The 19,628-nt window shown below is 39.3% G+C and overlaps 1 protein-coding gene across 2 annotated transcripts; it reads right to left on the bottom strand.

The window, feature by feature from the left end:
- Window positions 1–6,854: 6,854 nt before the first annotated feature.
- Window positions 6,855–19,094, bottom strand: LOC110102235 (probable methyltransferase PMT27). Of its 2 annotated transcripts, XM_020830480.2 has the most exons (8): window positions 17,824–19,094; window positions 17,582–17,731; window positions 11,723–11,993; window positions 11,400–11,510; window positions 11,138–11,312; window positions 7,778–8,050; window positions 7,500–7,694; window positions 6,855–7,323 (listed from the first exon to the last, which is right to left on the bottom strand). In XM_020830480.2, exons 1-8 carry the CDS (start codon window positions 18,925–18,927, stop codon window positions 7,122–7,124), a joined length of 2,481 nt encoding a protein of 826 aa, XP_020686139.2. In that variant the 5' UTR covers window positions 18,928–19,094; the 3' UTR covers window positions 6,855–7,121. The 2 variants fall into 2 exon arrangements, with proteins under 2 accessions (XP_020686139.2, XP_028552431.1); XM_028696598.1 differs by lacking the exon at window positions 6,855–7,323 and having other exon boundaries at window positions 7,496–7,694.
- Between the last annotated feature and the right edge of the window lie 534 nt (window positions 19,095–19,628).

Raw genomic sequence — 19,628 nt, 5'->3', positions numbered from 1 at the left:
TGGTGTAGCTTCTTGATCTCTTCGCTGCGTTGCTCCCCGTCCTTACTACAAGCAGACATTGATAATGTAGGTAGCAAATCAAGTGGTGTAAGCGGATTATTACCATAGACGATCTCAAATGGACTGTGGCCGGTGGTCTGGTTTGTTGATCGATTGAATGCAAATTCAATTTGAGGGAGAATGAGGTCCCATTGCTTCAAATTCTTCCCTACAAAACACCGTAGCAAATTGCCTAAACTCCGATTAACGGTTTCGGTATGTCCGTCCGTCTGAGGATGCGTCACCGAACTAAACTGAAGCCGAGTTCCCAGCTTCCCCCACAAAGTTCGCCATAAGTGACTGAGAAATTTAACGTCTCGGTCGGAAATGATGGTTCGCGGTATACCGTGGAGGCGTACGATCTCTTTAAAATAGAGGTCACTGATATGAGTAGCATCCAAGGTCTTCTGGCAAGAAATGAAATGAGCCATCTTGGAAAACCTATCAACCACGACCATGACGGAGTCTTTATTCCGCTGTGTTCACGGTAATCCCACCACGAAGTCCATACTGACATTATCCCAGGGCCGCACCGGAATAGGTAACGGAGAATACAACCCCGCATTGGTGAGAGACGTTTTTGCCTTTTTGCAGACTTGGCAGCTTCGGGTATACCGAGTAACGTCCCTTTTGATGGTTGGTCAGAAGAATTTTTTACGTGTGATGGACAGAGTTTTATCTCGGCCAAAATGGCCGGACAATCCTCCGTCGTGGCATTCCGCAATCAGGGCCAACCTCAAAGAACAACTGGGAATACAGATACTCGTGTCATGGAACAAGAAGTCATTCTTGATATGAAACAGTTGGTAGGGAGCCTTCTGGCAATTCTTCCATATGGCTCCAAAGTCCGGATCAGCTGTGTACAGCTCTTTGATAGCGTTAAAGCCTACTAATTTGTCCTGCACCGTCTGTAGTAGCACATAACGTCGGCTAAGAGCATCGGCCACCTGGTTGTCTTTCCCGGCCTTATGCTTGAGCACAAATTGAAATGCAGACAAGAACTCAGACCAGGTGTCATGCCTCCCTCGCAACTTCTTTTGACTATCCAAAAACTTTAAAGCTGCATGATCGGTGAACAGAATGAATTCCTTGCACAAGAGATAATGACTCAAGTGGTGTAAGGCTCGAACGATCGCGTAGAACTCCTTGTCGTACGTGGAGTATCTTTGCCGCACTTCATTCAGCTTTTCACTGAAGTAAGTGATTGGTTACCCCTCTTGGCTTAGGACAGCACCTGCACCCACGTTAGACTCATCACACTCAACTTGGAACAACTTGCTGAAATCAGGAAGTTGTAAAACAGGCGTTGAGGTCATCTTCATCCTTAATTCTTTGAAACTGTTCTGAGCCTCCGGGGTCCAGCTAAAAGTACTAGACTTTAGCAATTCCGTGAGGGGAGCGGCAATGGTGCTGAAATTGGCAATAAACCGACGGTACAAGGAGGCGAGTCCATGAAATCTTCTCACGTCAGTGAACGAGCAGGAGATGGGCCACGTAACTATAGCTCCAATTTTCTCGGGGTCTACTTCAATGCCTTCCGCCGAGAGAATGAACCCCAAGAATTGAATTTTGGGATCCAAGAAGTGGCATTTCTTTGGATGGCAGTAAAACCTATTTTCTTTCAAAATCTGTAAGACCTGCTTCAAATGCTGCAAATGGGATTGTAGGTCCGGACTGTATATCAAGATATCATCGAAATAGACGATCACACATTGGCTAAGCAATGGCTGGAAGATTTGATTCATGAGACGCATAAATGTACTCGGCGCATTGGACAGCCTGAAGGGCATGACCAGCCATTCCTAGAGGCCGTCGCGAACCTTGAAGGCGGTTTTCTATTCATCGCCCTCCCGTACGCGGATCTGATAATAGCCGCTTCTTAAGTCCAATTTGGAGAAAATGGTAGCTCCTTGCAGCTGATCGAATAGGTCATCAATGCGTGGGATTGGAAACTTGTACCGCGCCGTGATCTTATTGATCGCTCGACTGTCCACGCACATCCGATACGAGCCATCTTTCTTGGGCACCAGTAACGCTGGAACAGCGCAAGGACTAGTACTGGGCCGAATGTAGCCCCTGGCCAATAAGTCCTCAATTTGTCTTCTCAATTCTAGGTGTTCGTCGGGCTGCAGCCGGTATGGCGGACGGTTGGGCAGCGAGACCCCAGGTAGGAGATCTACGGCATGCTGAACTTCCCGCATTGGTGGCAATCCGACCGGCAGCTCTTCTGCCCATACCTCTTTATATTCATTAAGCAATGGCTGCAACTCTAGAGGCAGAGGAATGGTTTTCGCAGCGGCTTCTTTGACCAGCACTAGGTATCCTCCTTTCGCTTGTTGAAGGGCCAACCTGCATTCGGCTTGGCTCACCATTAATTGTTCTTTCCCAGATTCGTCTGGCGGAAATTTGAATGGCATCAACACAATGGTTTCTGGCCCCTGAGTCAGGGTGTAAGTATTAGCGAAGCCATTGTGGATAGTTTTCCTATCAAATTGCCATGGACGACCTAATAGCAAATGGCAGGCATCCATCAGCAGGACATCACACCAGGCTTGATCCTTGAACTTGCCAATAGAAAAATGGACAAGGCTGCGCTTAGTAACTTCAATCGTATTACCCTTCTGTATCCACGATAGTGCATATGGTTGAGGGTGATTAACAATGGGCAGCTGCAGTTTTTCAACCAATGCACACGAGGCGATGTTTTCGCAGCTACCGTTTACCACAATCACTTGACAGACTCGATCGTTGATAGTACACCTCGTGCGAAAAAGATTATGCCGTTGTTCGGGTTCTTCCTTGTGACTGCTCAATAACCATCAAAGTACCAGCAAATTGCCCTCGTCAGCTTCAATGACAATGGGATGGTTCATGGTCTCATGATCAGCAAGGTTTTCTGGTGAACAGACTTTCGCCGGGTCCGGTCCTTCTTCCATAATAGTCACAATTCTCTGGGTGGGGCAGTTGGAGGCCATGTGACCAAATCCTTGACACTTGAAGCACTTTCGAGCCGGAGTACCACTGAAGGTCGTGGGAGGATTTCACGGTCGCTCTGAAGGTTTGTCTGATGATCCCTGAGACTTTTCGGGTACGGCTGAAGTTCCCCCCCTCTGGAACGGCGTAGATTTCTCCCCCGCGGTATCTTTGAATTTGAACGGCACATTCTTGGACGATTTTTGTTGTCTTTCTACCTGTAGAGCCAAATTGATCGCATCTTGTAGCTTCCAATGGGGCTGTAATTGGACAACGTGGGCGATCGAGGGTTGTAACCCCTCCAAGAATCGGGCTATCGTGTTGTCCACGGGCTCATTCAAATCACATTTCAGTGAGAGCTGCTCAAATTCGGCGACATACTCCTCGACGGATAGGTGGTGTTGTTGGAGACGATGCAATCTCAAGAACAAGTTTTGCCGGTGATAGTCAGTGAGGTACTTTCGTTGAAATCTCCCAGCTAGTGATTTTGCTCTGCCCTTCTCGTTCCCGGCTACGTTTCAAAACTTTCCACCATAAAGAGGCACCCTTCTTTAACTTGATAGCCACCAGTTTAACAATTATCTCCGTCGGGATTTCCTTGAAATCAAGAATGCGTTCGATCGTATGCATCCAATCCAGGAATTCATCAGGGTCCACCCTTCCTTCGAATTCCGGGAGATCAATCTTGATTCCACTGTCTACACGTCCAGGTAGCTGGTCCGGCCTGAGCCTTCTCGGCTGAACTTCTTCGTCACTTGATGTTTCCTGGTGGAACAGATTGACATTTTCTTCTTCTTGTTGCCCACCCACCTCTTGCTGATCTCATCGAGTCAGTTCTTGCTGCAACCTTTGGATTTCTCTTTGCAAATCTTCAACCACCATGTCTCGCACTTGATTATTCGGATTACTCAATGAATTTTCAGGAAATGGTTCCTAATCCCCACTTTAAATGTACCTAATTCGTTGCTCTTATACGAAGCTCTATAATTAATAATGAAACAGATCTAAAAGCATTCAACTCAACAAATAGCAACATCACAGATCCAAACGAAAATCCACCTATAAGCATTCCCCCAATATCAACAAATAGCAGACATTGATTATTCGGATTACTCAATGAATTTTCAGGAAATGGTTCCTAATCCCCACTTTAAATGTACCTAATTCGTTGCTCTTATACGAAGCTCTATAATTAATAATGAAACAGATCTAAAAGCATTCAACTCAACAAATAGCAACATCACAGATCCAAACGAAAATCCACCTATAAGCATTCCCCCAATATCAACATTCAATCAAACAAACATATATGATAAATTCCAAAATTGAAGAAAATAAACCTAGGAAATATACGAAATGACAGTAAAGACGAGGTACAGAACTAGAGCAAGGGTTTCTTTGGGTAAGTTGGATCCCTGGAAGAAAGCGACCGCCTCTGCTCCGCTGATCCTTCCATCCTGGTCCACATCAGCTCTCCTGAAGTAGGCATCGAAGGCGTCCGCGTTTGGAACCTGGCCCTGTTCGGCCGCCATACAAATTTAAAGATCGGTAGTCGAGAACGCCAGAAAGCCCGCCCGTCGGCGGTCGGAAGGAAGCAGACCACGTTTACAGTGTTAGGCGTTTGGCTGAGATCCTGACTTGGTCGACGAATTTTTAGTAACTTCCGAGCAAGATTCACAGCTGGATACGAGAAATGGAAAAGGGATTTCTCCGTGAGAGGCTGAGGATCCGATCGCCAGTTATGCAACGGAAAGCTGGTCACCGAGAGGTTGCTCAGTGCCGATTTTCGAAGCTACCAATGATTTCCACTTCGTCGATCGATAGCTGTAGCAAGGAGAAGGAGAAGCGGAAGATTGGAAGATGAAGAGATTTGGGACTTCGGGTTGGAAATTTGTGAAGAAACACTCTATTAATCCATAATTTCATGACTAATAAATCTGTTAATTCACATAACAATAAAAAGGTATGATAATAGAAAATTTTCCTCAATTTTTCAACATAAAGGGTTTTTAGTAAAAAAATTAAATTTTTATAAAGTCTTATAATATTTAAAATGAGGAAAATATACTCACAATTATATTTCTTAAAAAACTATACTTAAAAATTTCATTGAGTCTGAAATACTCGTATAATTCAAAGAGATGTTTTCGTATATATAAGTGACATTTTGAGCGAGAAGTTGATCAAACCCTCCTATTATTGATGCCTTCTTCTGCCGCAATTCTCGTTCGTGATTAATGATTTTGAGTCAAAGTTCCAATGTAATATTTTCATATTCGTATCTGGCCAATTAATAATTATTGTTGAAAATTTTTAAAATTATACATTTGATAACATTTAAATCTTCGACAATGTTATATGTATCATTGCTTGAAAATTATCCTAACATTGATTGAAACATGTTCGGCTCTTGACCTTAGTATTTTAGAACTAGGATTAAACAATAGTCTAAGAAAACTTTAATCATGATTCAAAGATAACTCAAACAATGTCCAAACAAGTTTCGATCGATTCAAGAACATTGGTCAAGCAATCTAGCAATAAGTTTCAATCAATATTTGATGAAACTTTGAGCAAAGTTCACATTTATTGTTTTGCATTTTGTCTCTATTGTGATCGACTCATTTATGTTGTGTAATCATGTAAATATATATACACACTTGGGTCACACATAGGTTACGTGAGGAGTTCGGATCGGAGAATTGTTCGGATTTCGTGAGTGTGTGTAGCAAAAGCACAATAAAAGCACAGTTACTGTGCACCACTGTGCTTTTACTGTGCAAACTCATAAAAATCAGACGTAACTCCGGTCCAGACTCCGCACGTAATAACCTCTCCACACACATAAAGCCAAGAGTGTGATGGAGAAAATTATAAGATAATTTTGAGCTATTCAAGACTAATGACATCATTGTGTTGAACATGAGAGATGAACACATAAAATATGAATATGAGTGCCTTTTTTTCATAATATATGTAGATAGGCATTACAAAGCTTTCATTGAATGTGATGATTTGGCTACTTTTAATGAATGTGATGCTAAAGATAAATGCAAAACTTATTGTCTAGAACTCATAATTCCAAATTGAAAATATATTTGCTATTGCTTGATGAAAATAATTTCAATTTGAATGATCTTGAAGAGCAAATTTTATGAAGTGGTAAAATTCCAACACTTTATAGTGATATAGATGTTGTAAGATTCAGACTTTTTAAAATGATCTAAGAGTGTTCAAATTTGACAATTATAGTAATATAGATGCGATCAGATTTGAACATTTTATAATGATACAAACTATATTATAGAAGTTATTATTACATTTACTTGTATAAAACCTTTTTTTGTTGCACTATAACTATTGTAATTGTACTTAGCATGTTACTATAAAACACTATAATTATTTCAATTTAATATAATACTTATTATTAAAATTTTCTCCTCAATTGAGTTTGTCTTATTCTTATACTTTATTGTATTATGGTTATTGTGATTATAGTATATTACATTATACTCTATTATTTAGACACTTCAAATCTTATTCGAACTTTGAACAAAATTATAAGAAATCGTTTGGGACGGCTTTCATACTGTTTCTTAAAGTAGCCTTCTAATAAAAAATTAAAATTTTTGTAAAAAAAGCTGCTTTAAGAAGCAATAAAAAAGCCGTTCCAAATGAAGCCTAAATAATTACTTAAATTATTAAAATTGATTTAGTGGGTCATAGGTAGTTTACATGAGTCATCACCAACTGAATCATGCCAACACAAGACATCCATCAATCTTTCCCAATCATCTCTACCAGCAATAAGTTAATCAGAATTTCATTAAATAAAGTACATAAAGAAGAAATTATTCATAAGCACAATCACTTCTTATTATATTGTTTAAAACCATAGGGCAACATAGTACAAAATGGTACAAAATGTAAAGAAATTGGCTTTTGGCAACAATATGACAATTCTAATGATCTTACAATAGAAGAATGTGAAATAGTAGAATTATTGTTAAAAACAATACATTCTATGACTGCAAGATTATCAAAATCATAGAGAAAAATCTGGTGTAGAAATATTTGAGCTAATGGAACCTAAATCATCACTTGACTAATCAGGTCTCAGGTCTCCAATCTGATTTCTCTGCAGCTATTATTCCTTTGTTGTCCTTGGAGAAGATCAGTTGAACTTCCCAGTGTAAGGACTTCAGCAAGCTTTCCAGTTCATTAGTAACAGTAGATTCGTCTCTGACTATCAGTTTCCCTCCAGGTCTCATAATCCTGTCAATCTCAGCCATAACTGGAACAATGCTGCATCTGGAAGCACAGAAAGATTACAAATAAAAACTTTATTTGAGCAAGTTTAGAGGATGTTTTTGAGTTCGAAATCATCCTACTTCAACTTAGGTTTCGTTTGGGACGGCTTTCTCATTGTTTCTTAAAACAGATTTTTGAAGAAATAAGAAAGTCGTCCCAAACGAAGCCTTAATTACCTTTCTTTCAGCTTGGAAAAGAGCTGGTCCGCGTGTAAGAGATCATAAGTTCGAGGATAAGTGCTGAAAGATTCACACCAATCATGATATATGCCGAAAAGGCCGCGCTCATATATGACAGGAAGTGTGTCTGAAGAATCAGTATTCACTACATTCATGACCCATATTTTCATGTCTTTCAAAGCAGCTGCAAATCTGAATAAAATTTATGTTGGTACAAAGTAAATATTTTGTTTAAAAGTAAGGTGGTAAGTAGCATTGCAGCGATAGATTCTTACCCTCCATAGACAGCTCTCATGTCCATCACATTTCTAATTTTGGACCAATTTATGCCCAAACCATTGAGATAGGACTTAGTTACGATTTGTTTCCAATGATCGTAGTCAGATTTGAAATCAAGAGGACCTGGTTTTCCATAGAAACCTGCCTGGGAGCTATCTAGCCAGTATGGGGGTGTCTTGAGCCTTTGTGGCCATTCCATGGGCCATTTCGTCCCTCTTTCTGAAGCATCAGTAGGAACCCGGTGGATGCAGGCTTTTAAAGGTGTATACCTGTAAAAAAACATTAAAAGACAAGAAAAAACAAACTATTAGGATTTTACGCAAAATTTTTAACTTTCTTTCTGACCAGAAGAACAAAGATTTTTTTTTTTTTTAATTTTTTTTTGGGGGGGTTTTTTTTTTTTTTTTTTTTTTTGGGGGGGGGGGGGGCGATAGGCTTAAGAACTTGATAAGAATAAGCTGCTTGCATTGATTCTTGCAAATTAAACACTCAATCTTTGATTTGGAGTGGCTTTATGTGCAGTACTAATTCAAGGGGGGAAACTTGGGAACTTTTTTTTTTTAAATAGGGTTGCTATAACAACAACAACGATAACATAAGCATTTATCCCATTATATGGGGTAGGCTAAATGAATCCTTTTTCACCATTATGTCCTCTAAAGAGTGAAATTCTCATTTAAATTTGATAAAAAAAATCATTTCTAATATTTACTATAATAAAATCAAAATTTATTAATTTAAACTCCTAGATTTCACAAAGAATCGATGACAAAGCAACAATGGCTCCGGCGGTCTCTCTAAGAACAACCCACATAAGCGCTTGCAATTTCTCTTTCTAATTTGCCTCTGTGCCATGCTTCTACATTTTACAAAAGTTTTGATCCAAACGCATAAAACAAGGAGTTTGAGGGGTAGGCTAACTGGCTAAGTCCTCCTATAAAACACCCCAGTGGGGCAAGCATGAGCCAATGGGGAATATGCCCAGTATCTTGTCCTAGGTGATGGGGGCATCGACAGGAGATTCCGACGCGTTTATCAGAGACGACATCGGAGATCGACGGCCATGATGGAGGGCCTTTACTAGTGATGACTTGTTGTATTTGCATTTCATATATTACTTGCTTATTTTCAGTTTTTCCCATTTTACCCTTGTGGGTATTAGTTTTCTCTTGTAGTTCGAGGGGCATTTTGGACTTTTGTACTTGCTTTCATTTGGAGCCTATTTATATGGCTCTTGTATCTTGTATGAGGCTAATGAATTATTGAATAAAATTTTCTACTTTGATCTCCTTGTGAGTTCTCAGTTTCCCTAGTTCTCTTTGTGAGTTCTTTAGGGGAATTTCGTGGATCCCTTTATGAGTTCCGACATTGTTACAATCTCCCTTTGAGATCTTGAAAAAGAGGTGCGCGAGGTTAGGAAATTCCAAGTTTTTCTCCACAGTTTCATCCTGCTTCCAATCCCTGAAATCCCCTCCCCACTTCTCTCTTGCCACCGGCCCTGTAGTCCGGCCAGAAAATTGGCCGCTGGCCAATTGCCCCTCCGGCTACCAAGCCCCCCTGCCGATCCATTAAACCTCTAATTCCTCACTAACGGTTGGCACTTCCTTTGGAAACTAATTTGATTTTCAAATTAGCTTTCCCCCCCACTTCCCCTCCCTAAAATCCACTTTCAGAAATCTGAAATTGCTTTGGTCTGAAGCTCTTCTCTCCTACCCGAGCTCCTCCTTGGCATTGACTTGATTTCTCCCACCCAAGCCATTCCTCTAACTATAGAAATCTGACATTATTTCATAGTTGGTGACCCTTGCTTCTCCTCCCAGCCTCTCCACCCTTCCCGATCTCCTCCCCTCATGGAATTCCTTGCGGTGATTGCTCGTCTTCAAATCCATGGTTTATGGCGGATCCTGCCGTTGATCACGGACTCTTCTACGACATCTACGGAGATATCCACGTCTTAAGATCTCTTTCTTCGATGTGGGGTTTGGCTTCGACAATACCGTCGAAGAGTACTTTGATCGAATTTTACCAACACTAGTGGACTCCATCGACAACCAATTCTCCGACTACAAGTGGATCATCAAAGGTCATCCCACCGTGCCACCTCCACCTCCGAGTTCCTTCTCCACGGCGACGTTCATTGGCTCCCCCCTCCTCGTGGCAACCTCACTTCTAGCTTGGACGATCTTCTGCCGCTCAACCTAGTTTCGTAGGAAAGAGAGAAGAGGCCTCAAGGTGAACAACTCCTTATTAATCGTTGGATTCAAATCACTAGCTTTTAACTTTACGTTTCCCCTTTGTATTGGCTTAAATTGTTTGGTTAATTTTCCTTGTAATTCCTTTGCCTAAGCAAGTGGAACACGTCGAATTCTTGTAGCCGATTTTAATTTGAAGCATGATTATATAAACGGTTAAGCTATTATTCAATTTCCTTTTTATCTTGTGTAACTCAACTCATGCATCACATCACTAGGTTTGCCCGTGATTCAAAATTAATCTATCAAATGCCATGAAAAGTGTAGTAGAGATTAATGATCTTCCGTGTGACAAAAGCTCAAGCTGATAAATGGAAAGCTTTAGTGATGTGTTAGATCGTTCTATTGGATCGGTGCAGCCGGTTCACGCGGGACCGACCGAGGCGCAGATGAGGCGGAACTTCTCCGCCTCCTGCGTATGCCGACCAAGCCGCCAGGTTCATGGACCATTTGGAAGATTTTTTGAGGTAATTGGGAGGGAAAATTGAATGTAAGGACTGCTTAGGGATTTCCTTTTGATTTGTATGCATATTTTTTTTTAATGCATTAAATAGTTTGTTTTCCCAGGGTTAGGGCATCTTGAATTTGGCTGATTTTGGGATCTCTTAGGTTTAGGTTTTGGGCTCTAGATTCGTCTAGAGATTGGGAGAGATCGATCCTCCTCTCGAATAGAGGATCACTTGTATTTTGTTGTTTTCTTCCGATCTATTTAATTATTACAATAAAATTACTGTTTTTCTGGTTTTCTTGTGGAGTTTGGAAGAGTTTCTCGCTGTTTTTCTAAAATTTATAGGATTTATTTGAAATCTTCAAGTGTTTCCTATCATGATGCTATCTACAGCCAGCAAGCAACTGTTAAAAAATAAGGCAAGCTAATAAATAGAAAAACTTTAGAGATGTCACATACAGCCAATTAGGAACAGATCTTGAAACTCATTCAGGATAGTAGCTTTGATCTTTGGTTTAATTTGTCATTGGTATATTTGGTAGATTAATTGCAACCATAGTCATCATTCCAGTGAAATCAAGATTCACATATTTATGAATATCTGTATTCATTGGTCTTTGTAAGTTATAAAAATTAAGACGGGAAAATCAGCTCACCAAGCTGCATTGGGATCATCTTCCTCTTCACACATTGGAGGACTTTGATTCTTCCTGTTGTCATAACATTCATTAGAAGTGGGTTTCCTGTAGATTGCTGCAGCAACTCCATTCAATTTGTCCTTCTTGATAGTGACAAGATCCCAACACATCGATTTTGTAAGGGAACTCATTGCTGAAATAAGAAAAACAGTTTCCATATAACCTGAAGCAAAAACCTGGCATGAAAATCATCAAGGGAAAATAAGGAGATGCAGGTTACCCTTCCATATTTCTAAATCTTCCTTTAGTTTCTGATAAACTGGTGTGGCTGACCACACAAAATAGCCGCCAGGACGCAGCACACGATTGAGCTCAAGAAGAAGCAAGCCTCCTGCCATGACAATTGTAATAGAATAACAAAAGGAAATCGCAGCTGAAACTAAGGCTTCATTTGAGACGGGGTTTTTTATTGCTTCTTAAAGCTGCTTTCTAGTACAAATATTAAAAATTTTGTACTAGAAAGCTGCTTTAAGAAGCAGTAAGAAAGCTGTCTCAAACAAAGCCTAAATGATGATGGAAGGAAATATATCAAAGATGAAATACCATCAGCATGCCATGGAACACGACACCTAGCACAATGGATGAGGTCAAAAACTTTGCTGGGAAATGGAAGTCTTTGGGAGCCCATCACTGCAGATATTGCAGGAATGCCTCTCTCGAGAGCAAACTGAACTTGAGCTTCATGTTCATCCTTTGGTGCAAAAGACATGGTGATTACGTCTCGATCAAAGAGATAGCCACCAAAGCTTGCAACTCCGCAGCCAACATCTAATATAACACGGGTATGTTTTCCCCATGCAATAGTGCGCAGGGACTGCAACAAGTGCAAGAGACGCCATGAATCAGATTATCAAACAAAGATGAATATGAAGGGTTTTTTTTTTTTATAATTCAAAATTTGAACCATTCCTATCTTTTGCAAGTTCGAGTCTAATATCTACTTTGCAAGTTTGAGTCTTGTTCGGATTTATCATTTACTTTTTAGAATATTGAAAGAGTATGTATGAAATTAAGGTATGAACAAAAATCCAAGTGGAGTATTGGAAACACAACCATATAGAGGAAAGGATCAAAGGAAAATAATTCATGACGTATATCTTAGTTTCAATAATATATTTTGAATAAAATGGGTTGTACATGAGTCCCGGAGGCTTTCTTCTTCTTCTTTTTCACTTTTTTTAGGATGTATTACACGCCTAGCTATAACCGTTCTATCTTTTTATTCCTTTATAGTTGTTTGTCTGGAACCCATCGCTAAACTCTAGGCTCATAAGAAAAAAAATTATGTTTTTACGAAACTAATAATAATGATAATCAACTCTAAAATTAATCCTCAATTTTCATAAAATAATGTTTATTATTATATGGTCCTTCTAGCCACTTTTAAAAATAAAATAAATAGGACCATCTTGTTAATATGTGAATACAAAAGTTACATTTTACACTTCGTATGCCTTTTCATAAGGGAGGATCAATTATCCGCATTGAACCAAAGCTGATTGAATAAAAGAAATATCTGCCAAGAAATTTAAATTTTATTTCATTGATTTGAGATCACGAGATTACTATGGAGGACGCAATTTATGGTTACTAACAATGTAGCTCAAATGGGTCAACTACTTCCTATGTGAAGTGAATCTCAAACTTGTTGACATGGGATGAAGGATCCATGAAGATGATCATGTCTACCTTTTCTTGATTCCTCTCATATACCCATCAGCCATTTGAGCCTATCCATCTCATTGATATCTTGTTTTGAGGTCATTTCATAAACTCTCACTTGTTGCAAGATGGCTACCCATTGGAATATGGTGATTCAATGCTGCGTCTTGGTATCAAAAACAGCCAATAAACAAGAGAAATTCAGCATAATTTTTTTTTTATTGCTAGCAAATTAAATAACAAAAACAAGATACAATGATCCTCTTTCGAGAGGATCTTCTCTCTCAAACCCCAGAAGCCGCTAGAATCCCTCACACAAAGAAAACTACAGCACTCAAAACAAAATCTGCATAAACCTAAAATAAACCCTACAATGGACTTAAATAAGCTTCATCCCTCTCTCCTAAACCAGCCTCCTTCCTAATATGTTTCCCTCTTTAATTTGAAAAATAATTCAATTAGGAAAGGTTTCAATGAGGAAACAAAATCAATCAAGAAATCAAGGAAATGATTTCCTGATTGATTTTTTCCTAATATAATTTAGGAAACCTTCATAAACAATTAAACATAATTTAGGAAACATTCCTAAACAATTAAACATAATTTAGGAAATATCTCTAAACAATTAAAAACTTCTTAAATAGTATAAACATAATTTAAGAAACCTTCATAAACAATTGAACATGATTTAAAAAATCTTCCTAAACAATATAAACATAATTAGAAAACCGTCATAAACAATTCTCCCTTAATTAGGAATCTTTCTAAAAAACTCCCCTTGATTAGGAACCTTCGACTCTCCTGATTATCTATTTTAACAGCAAAATCTGCTTCCTGTCTAGAACCACGTAGCACATGATCCAATTTTATATCCTTCATTATATGCTCATGCTTTACTCTATTGAATATATCATCTTTCAACAATTTAATATCTTTTCCAATGCTTTCACTTTTTATCCATTTGCTCCAGTCATCCTAGCCATCAACCATTTTTTCCACTTAAAGCCAGAAAGGTTAAAAATAATGGCACAAAAAACCAATTGACAACAAGGAATCACATGGATGCAGAGAGAAGCAAAAAGGCTGTTGAATTAGTAGTTGCAAATCCAAAGATCTGATAAACAATTAGTGGCAGCATAAATTCTAGACCCTTTGTAAAATGACTTCTAGAGTACATCTTATAGTTCTATGCAAAATTTACATGTCGCCCAACGAATCCTTGTCTAGTAGCTTTATATTTTGCTCTGCCATGTAGGATTGTTCTTCCAGAGTAATGGGATTTTGTTCCAAGCAAGAATGTAAAGAACACTAAGTACAATTAAAGTTGCATGATAATTATGTCGCCAAATGCAATTCTGAATCCCCTTTTCAGCCCAATCTCCATAACCATGGGTAAGGCCATCAATAGACCAAGCTGGACGGCAGATTGAGATGCCAAACTAGCCTTCAAAGGATTGTTTCCTCTCATCAGTGCTTGCTTCATAATGGCAGACTCAAGCCCACTAATGACAGATAAGGCTTGCCATAGAGGAAAAGGTGGACTATGATAACAATCATCATTGAGTTGCCATAGAACCCTATAGTCTTGAAGTAGTAAGAAAGCATGCAGAATAAGTCAAATCAATGACTCAAGTGATAGATATCTCTACTAAGTATTTGTTCTCCATTGCTACAGGCAACCTTTGCTTCAAACAAGGAGATTTGGTAGAGTCTAACATCACGACCCTTCCCAACCGGAATATACTCCTGGTGGGTGATATTTTCTTGCCTTAATGTCGAGTTGAATCCTGCAAAGATATCCTCACTTAGGTTGATTCCACAAGAAGCCTTGTTTTTGTCACCTCTAATGATGTGAAAAATCCCGTCAAATACATATGGATGCTTATATTGGAAGCATACTTTCAATGGAGTAGCCATAACCCTTTGTTCAATTGGCACAAAACTTGTTTCTTGGCTTGACATGAACCATCCCAAAGATGAAATACATCCCGTAAAAGTGTGACCACGCAAAAAAAAGTGCCCACGTACACCAAGAATGGTTGGTGGGAGCAATCCATGGTTTTCATTGAATTACTCCAAAAGATTCCTCATTTTCAAAGCCACTTCCCAATAGTTATCTTGTTTCATATCAATTTCCTGAAGAGCCTCCCCTCTAGTAAAGATGACTGCATGGTTTTGATTTATGGCTCACCTTTACAATTCTTTGCTGCTCCAAGTAATTTGATGTAGTAGATTTCCTGATCAACACCATCAGCTTGGCTTTGGGAGTTTATTTATTTGCCATTTTCATTTGCATCTTTCCCTTTGTCGATATGTTTATCCTCGGAGAAGCTTGTGTGAAGCTTGTGTATCACTTATTCAACTCTCACTCTCCTTATTCTCAATTATTCGCATCTTCAACTTTTTCACCCTGGGATTGCCACCACCCCAACATCTTCTTCCTCCTTCAGTGTGATGGTTGTCATGATCCCTCCATGTTTCCCTCGTGTATCGAGGATGGGACTCCCACCTTTCTTCCATCCGCCTCACATTACCTAATCCCCATGGCTTGGCCCTTCCTCCTCCGATCATCCACTCTCCTTGCCCAAAAAACCTTCCATAGTAGTTGACCACTTCACCACCTCTACAATCAAACTCGCTTCATGCTGTTTCCCCATTCGAAAACCCTATTCCCCCCCCCCCTTCTCGGAGCCCTAGGAGTTGGCTCTTGATGAAAGGAGCTCTTTTTTCCAAACTCTTCACGTCCGATCTCTTTCCTTTTAGATTCGGCCAAGGGAATCTCAATCAAATCTTGATTAGGGTTAGCAATTGTAACCGTCAGTGGTATTTTGGATAGCTTTCTCATCATCTCCTCAAGAATTTTATTTTCCTTTGGTTCAACCCTAGGATTCGTCGGTGAAGCTTTCGACTGCATCTCGATCAAATTCTTCTTCATATCTTCTAAATTCCCAGACCTTCCTTCTATCGTTGAAATTTGATTATTCATCAATCTCATATCCGCTCGTAGTTGCCCTACTTCCCCTTCTAACTTTTCTTCTAACGCCTCAATTCTTCTTCTGGCCATCAAAACTTAGATCAAGGCTTTAACAGCAAAAATCATCAATGTAAATATGGTCTCCAAATAGCAAAATTCAGCAAACAGAGAGGAAAACTCAGTAGAAATCAACGAGGAAAGCTTGATATTTCGGCCCAGGACAATGCTCTGATACCAATTTGATACGCCTTGGTATCAAAAACAGCCAACGAACAAGAAAAATTCAGCACAAAATAGATTTTTCAATTGCTAGGAAAACAAATAACAAAAGCAAAATACAATAGTCCTCTTTCAAGAGGAGAATCTTCTCTCCCAAACCCTAGACACCACTAGGATCCGTCACACAAAGAAACCTACAACACTCAAAATAAAATCTGTATAAACCTAAAATAAACCCTACTATGGACTTAAATAGGACACAATGGAGAAAAAGAATTCATGTAGCCGACTCCACTTAGTGGGATAAAGGCTTGATGTTGTTGTTGTTGTATGAACTTAAATAAGCTTCCTCCCTCCCTTAAAATCAGCCTCCTTCCTAACATGTTTCCCTCCTTAATATGAAAATTAAATCACTTAGGAGTTAGGAAATGTTTCGATGAGGAAAGAAAATCAATTAGGGAAGGATTTTCTAATTGATTTTCTCCTAATATAATTTAGGAAACCTTCCTAAACAATTAAACATGATTTAGAAAACTTTTCTGAACAATTAAACATAAATTTTAGAAACCTTCTTTAAAATTTAAATACTTTTTAAATACTATAAACATAATTTAGGAAACCTGCCTAAACAATTAAACTTGATTAAGAAAACCTTCCTAAATAATATAAACATAATTAGAAAATCTTCCTAAACAATTCCCCTTAATTAAGAACCTTCTAAATATCTTCCTCTAGGCCCCACAAGATGGGCCCCCCAGTGTATCATTCACCTTTTACCCTCTAGCTCAATTTAGCCTTGAAACATAAGGCTTCCCCTACTGAAATAATCATATCATCCCTTGATAAATGTGGTTGAATAGATTTGGAATATAAGTTTAACTCTTTTTATCCAGAGTATTCTTATGCACCACCAAGAATATAATTAAACTTAAAAATAAAGTTACTTTGGGAGATCCATAACCAAAAAGTTGAAATTTTAAAAAATATACAAAAAGAATTTCTCCGGTTAAAAGATTAAAAATTTCCTAAAAATTTTCTAGAGTTTTAATAGGTACAAGTAATCCTGAAATTTTCTAGACTTCTCTCTATCTTCTTACATGACGATTCTATATAAAATATCTTCTATATTTTCACTAATATCCGATATATATTAAATGTAAGAAAGAAAAGGAAACATGGAAACCACATCCCAAAAGAACCTCCATAGACATGGCAAATTAGTACATTGAGTCATAGGCTTACCATACATAACCAAATTCTGAAACTTCCATATTTCTTGAAGTGGGAACATGCACAGGAAACTTTCTCAATTTGCTTGTAAAATGAGACAAATTATTTTGTGCGGATACGGACGTCGTCCGGAGGTGAATCAGAATGCGCCACATCACTTTTTTGTTGTATACTGAGGTTGTGTGCCACTGTATACCAGATAACGTGGAGCGTTCTGATTCACTTCCGCCGGTGTCCGCACATAATAATTTATCGTAAAAAGTCCACTTAAGGCATGCTTATAAGAAAGAAGCGGACTAACAACATCGGATGCTTACCTGCTGAAGGAAATCTATGTAATGCAGAGCACCATGTATGAATTGTGTTCCACCTCCAGGAAATGTAAGGTACTCTCCATCTACTTTCACCCAGTTCTGATGCCCTTTCACCTCAGCGAGTTTAGTATGAGGGACATTGTTGTACCATATCTATTAATAAGAAATAAATGGAACCCTAAGCCCAAAAAAAAAACTAAGAGAGAAAAAGAGATGCCAATTGTAACTCCATTCAGCATGATTACCTTATCCCTGCTCTTCGGCCACTCAATTGACCTCTTATACCCCGTGGGGAGAGGCACAAGACAAGTGGGACTCTCCTCTGGGCAATGGCGCTCTCTGTGCTGATAATGCTTGAAATTATTTAGCTTCTTGATAGCCTTCTCATTGTCAAGGCAAGGTATGTAGTCGGCACCTGCGGTGACATTGCAGAGCTCCCACTCATATCCAATAAAGCTTGCCTCATTGCCAGGATTGCCTTTGCTGATTCCAGATTGCTGCTGCTCTTCCTCATTCTCCTTCCGCCCCTCTTCATTCAGAGGGTGGACTTCCTGGTTCTCCTGTGGCCTATTGTCACCGCTGTTGCTTGGATTTTCCAACTGGTCATCAGAAAAGGGTAAACTTGTGGCAGGATTGATGACTCCATCATCACTTTTGGTGGTATGGGTAGTTTCATCGTCTACCAACTGTGACCCTGGCTGGTTTTCGAATCTTCCGTCAACTTCCTCTATCTGCTGCTCCGGTTGGTGGCTATTGTTGCCATTTTCCTCTTCTGCTTGCTCTGGCTTCTGCTCCTCCTCATTCTGCTTCTTCTCGTCCTCATCACTTTGCCGATCTGTGGAATCCTGGCTCTGTTCAGTTTCAGGAGCCAATTTATCCTCAGATTTCCCGCTTTCCTCATCAGCCACCGTGCCATCCACCTGAGATTGTTCTTGATTCTGGCTATCGTTGTTCTCTTCACCAGTTCCATCAGTGTCATGCTCAATCTGCTCCTGACTCTCAATGCCGCTGCTGGATCCTTTATCCCCCTGCTTCTGCGTTTCCTCCTCTCCATTCGTCTGCTGCGGCTGAGTTTCAGAGGAATCTTCTTCAGAAGCCCCAGATTCAGATTGCACAGCGGAGTCATCTAGGGCCGACTTTGGCTCTTTGAGATCGAATCGGGAAGCTCGGCGGTCAGAGGAGAGGGAAATGTCGGAACGACGCTGGGCAGCAGTGGACGAAGCGGAGGAGGTGAGAATGTAGATTCCAAAGGCGCAGAAGGCGATAAAGATGAGTATCGTGATGGTGGAGGTCCATGAGAATGACGGCCCTCGCTTGCCCCCGCGAGAGTTCTTGCCCAAAGCTCCCATTTTTCTTCTCCGCCTCCTGCTTGTGATTCAGATTATAAGAGAAGATGGCGATGATTCAGCCGCCTTAAGCTCGGATCGTGGAATTGAAATGGCTTTAGAGAGAGAGAGAGAGAGAGAGAGAGCCAAAATTCCGGCAGAAACGCCACGCGGGTGAACTGGCGGGGAAGTTCGACGCACCGACGTTTATAAAATGCTTTATAATATCAAAATATTAAATGTCCCAAATAGGTTCAAAAGTATCACTTTTTTTTAATATTTAATCACTCTATTATATAAAGTTAATTTCAAATAATCACTTAAATAAACTTTAAAAAAAATTAATACAAAATTTATCAATCTCTGAATTATATAAAATTGATACAATTTAATTTTAATAAATTATTTAAGATTCATTTAACTAACTAACTATAATTGAATATTAAGGATGTCAAATAAGTGAAATTATTCAGTGCAGATACGGAGGCGATTTGGCAGCGAATCAGAACAAGTCGCGTCATTTTTTGCTGTGTACCGAGTGATGTGGCGCATTCTGATTCGCTTCCGAACGGTCTAGTATCCACAGAGAATAATTTCTCATCAAATAATGACTTGATAAGAATTTGGCTTGAAAAATTAAGAATTTACTCGAATGCCTAAAATAGTCTGGATTATCATTCATATTTGGGAAATAGGTTGATTTCAGCTTAGACATGTAAGAAATT

The sequence above is a fragment of the Dendrobium catenatum genome, unplaced genomic scaffold, assembly GCF_001605985.2.
Source record: "Dendrobium catenatum unplaced genomic scaffold, ASM160598v2 fragScaff_scaffold_772, whole genome shotgun sequence".
Classification (NCBI taxonomy): domain Eukaryota; kingdom Viridiplantae; phylum Streptophyta; class Magnoliopsida; order Asparagales; family Orchidaceae; genus Dendrobium; species Dendrobium catenatum.
The sequence above is the reverse complement of the archived record's forward strand: the minus strand, read 5'-3'. Positions and strand labels throughout refer to the sequence as shown.

Excerpts from the sequence above, each read along its gene's own strand:
- LOC110102235 (XM_020830480.2), bottom strand. The coding sequence starts at position 18,927 with ATGGGAGCTTTGGGCAAGAACTCTCGCGGGGGCAAGCGAGGGCCGTCA. Across the intron at positions 11,313-11,399 it reads AGATTTAGAAATATGGAAGG|CAATGAGTTCCCTTACAAAA; the intron begins GTAACCTGCATC and ends TTCTTATTTCAG. Across the intron at positions 7,695-7,777 it reads ATGAGAGCTGTCTATGGAGG|ATTTGCAGCTGCTTTGAAAG; the intron begins GTAAGAATCTAT and ends AATTTTATTCAG.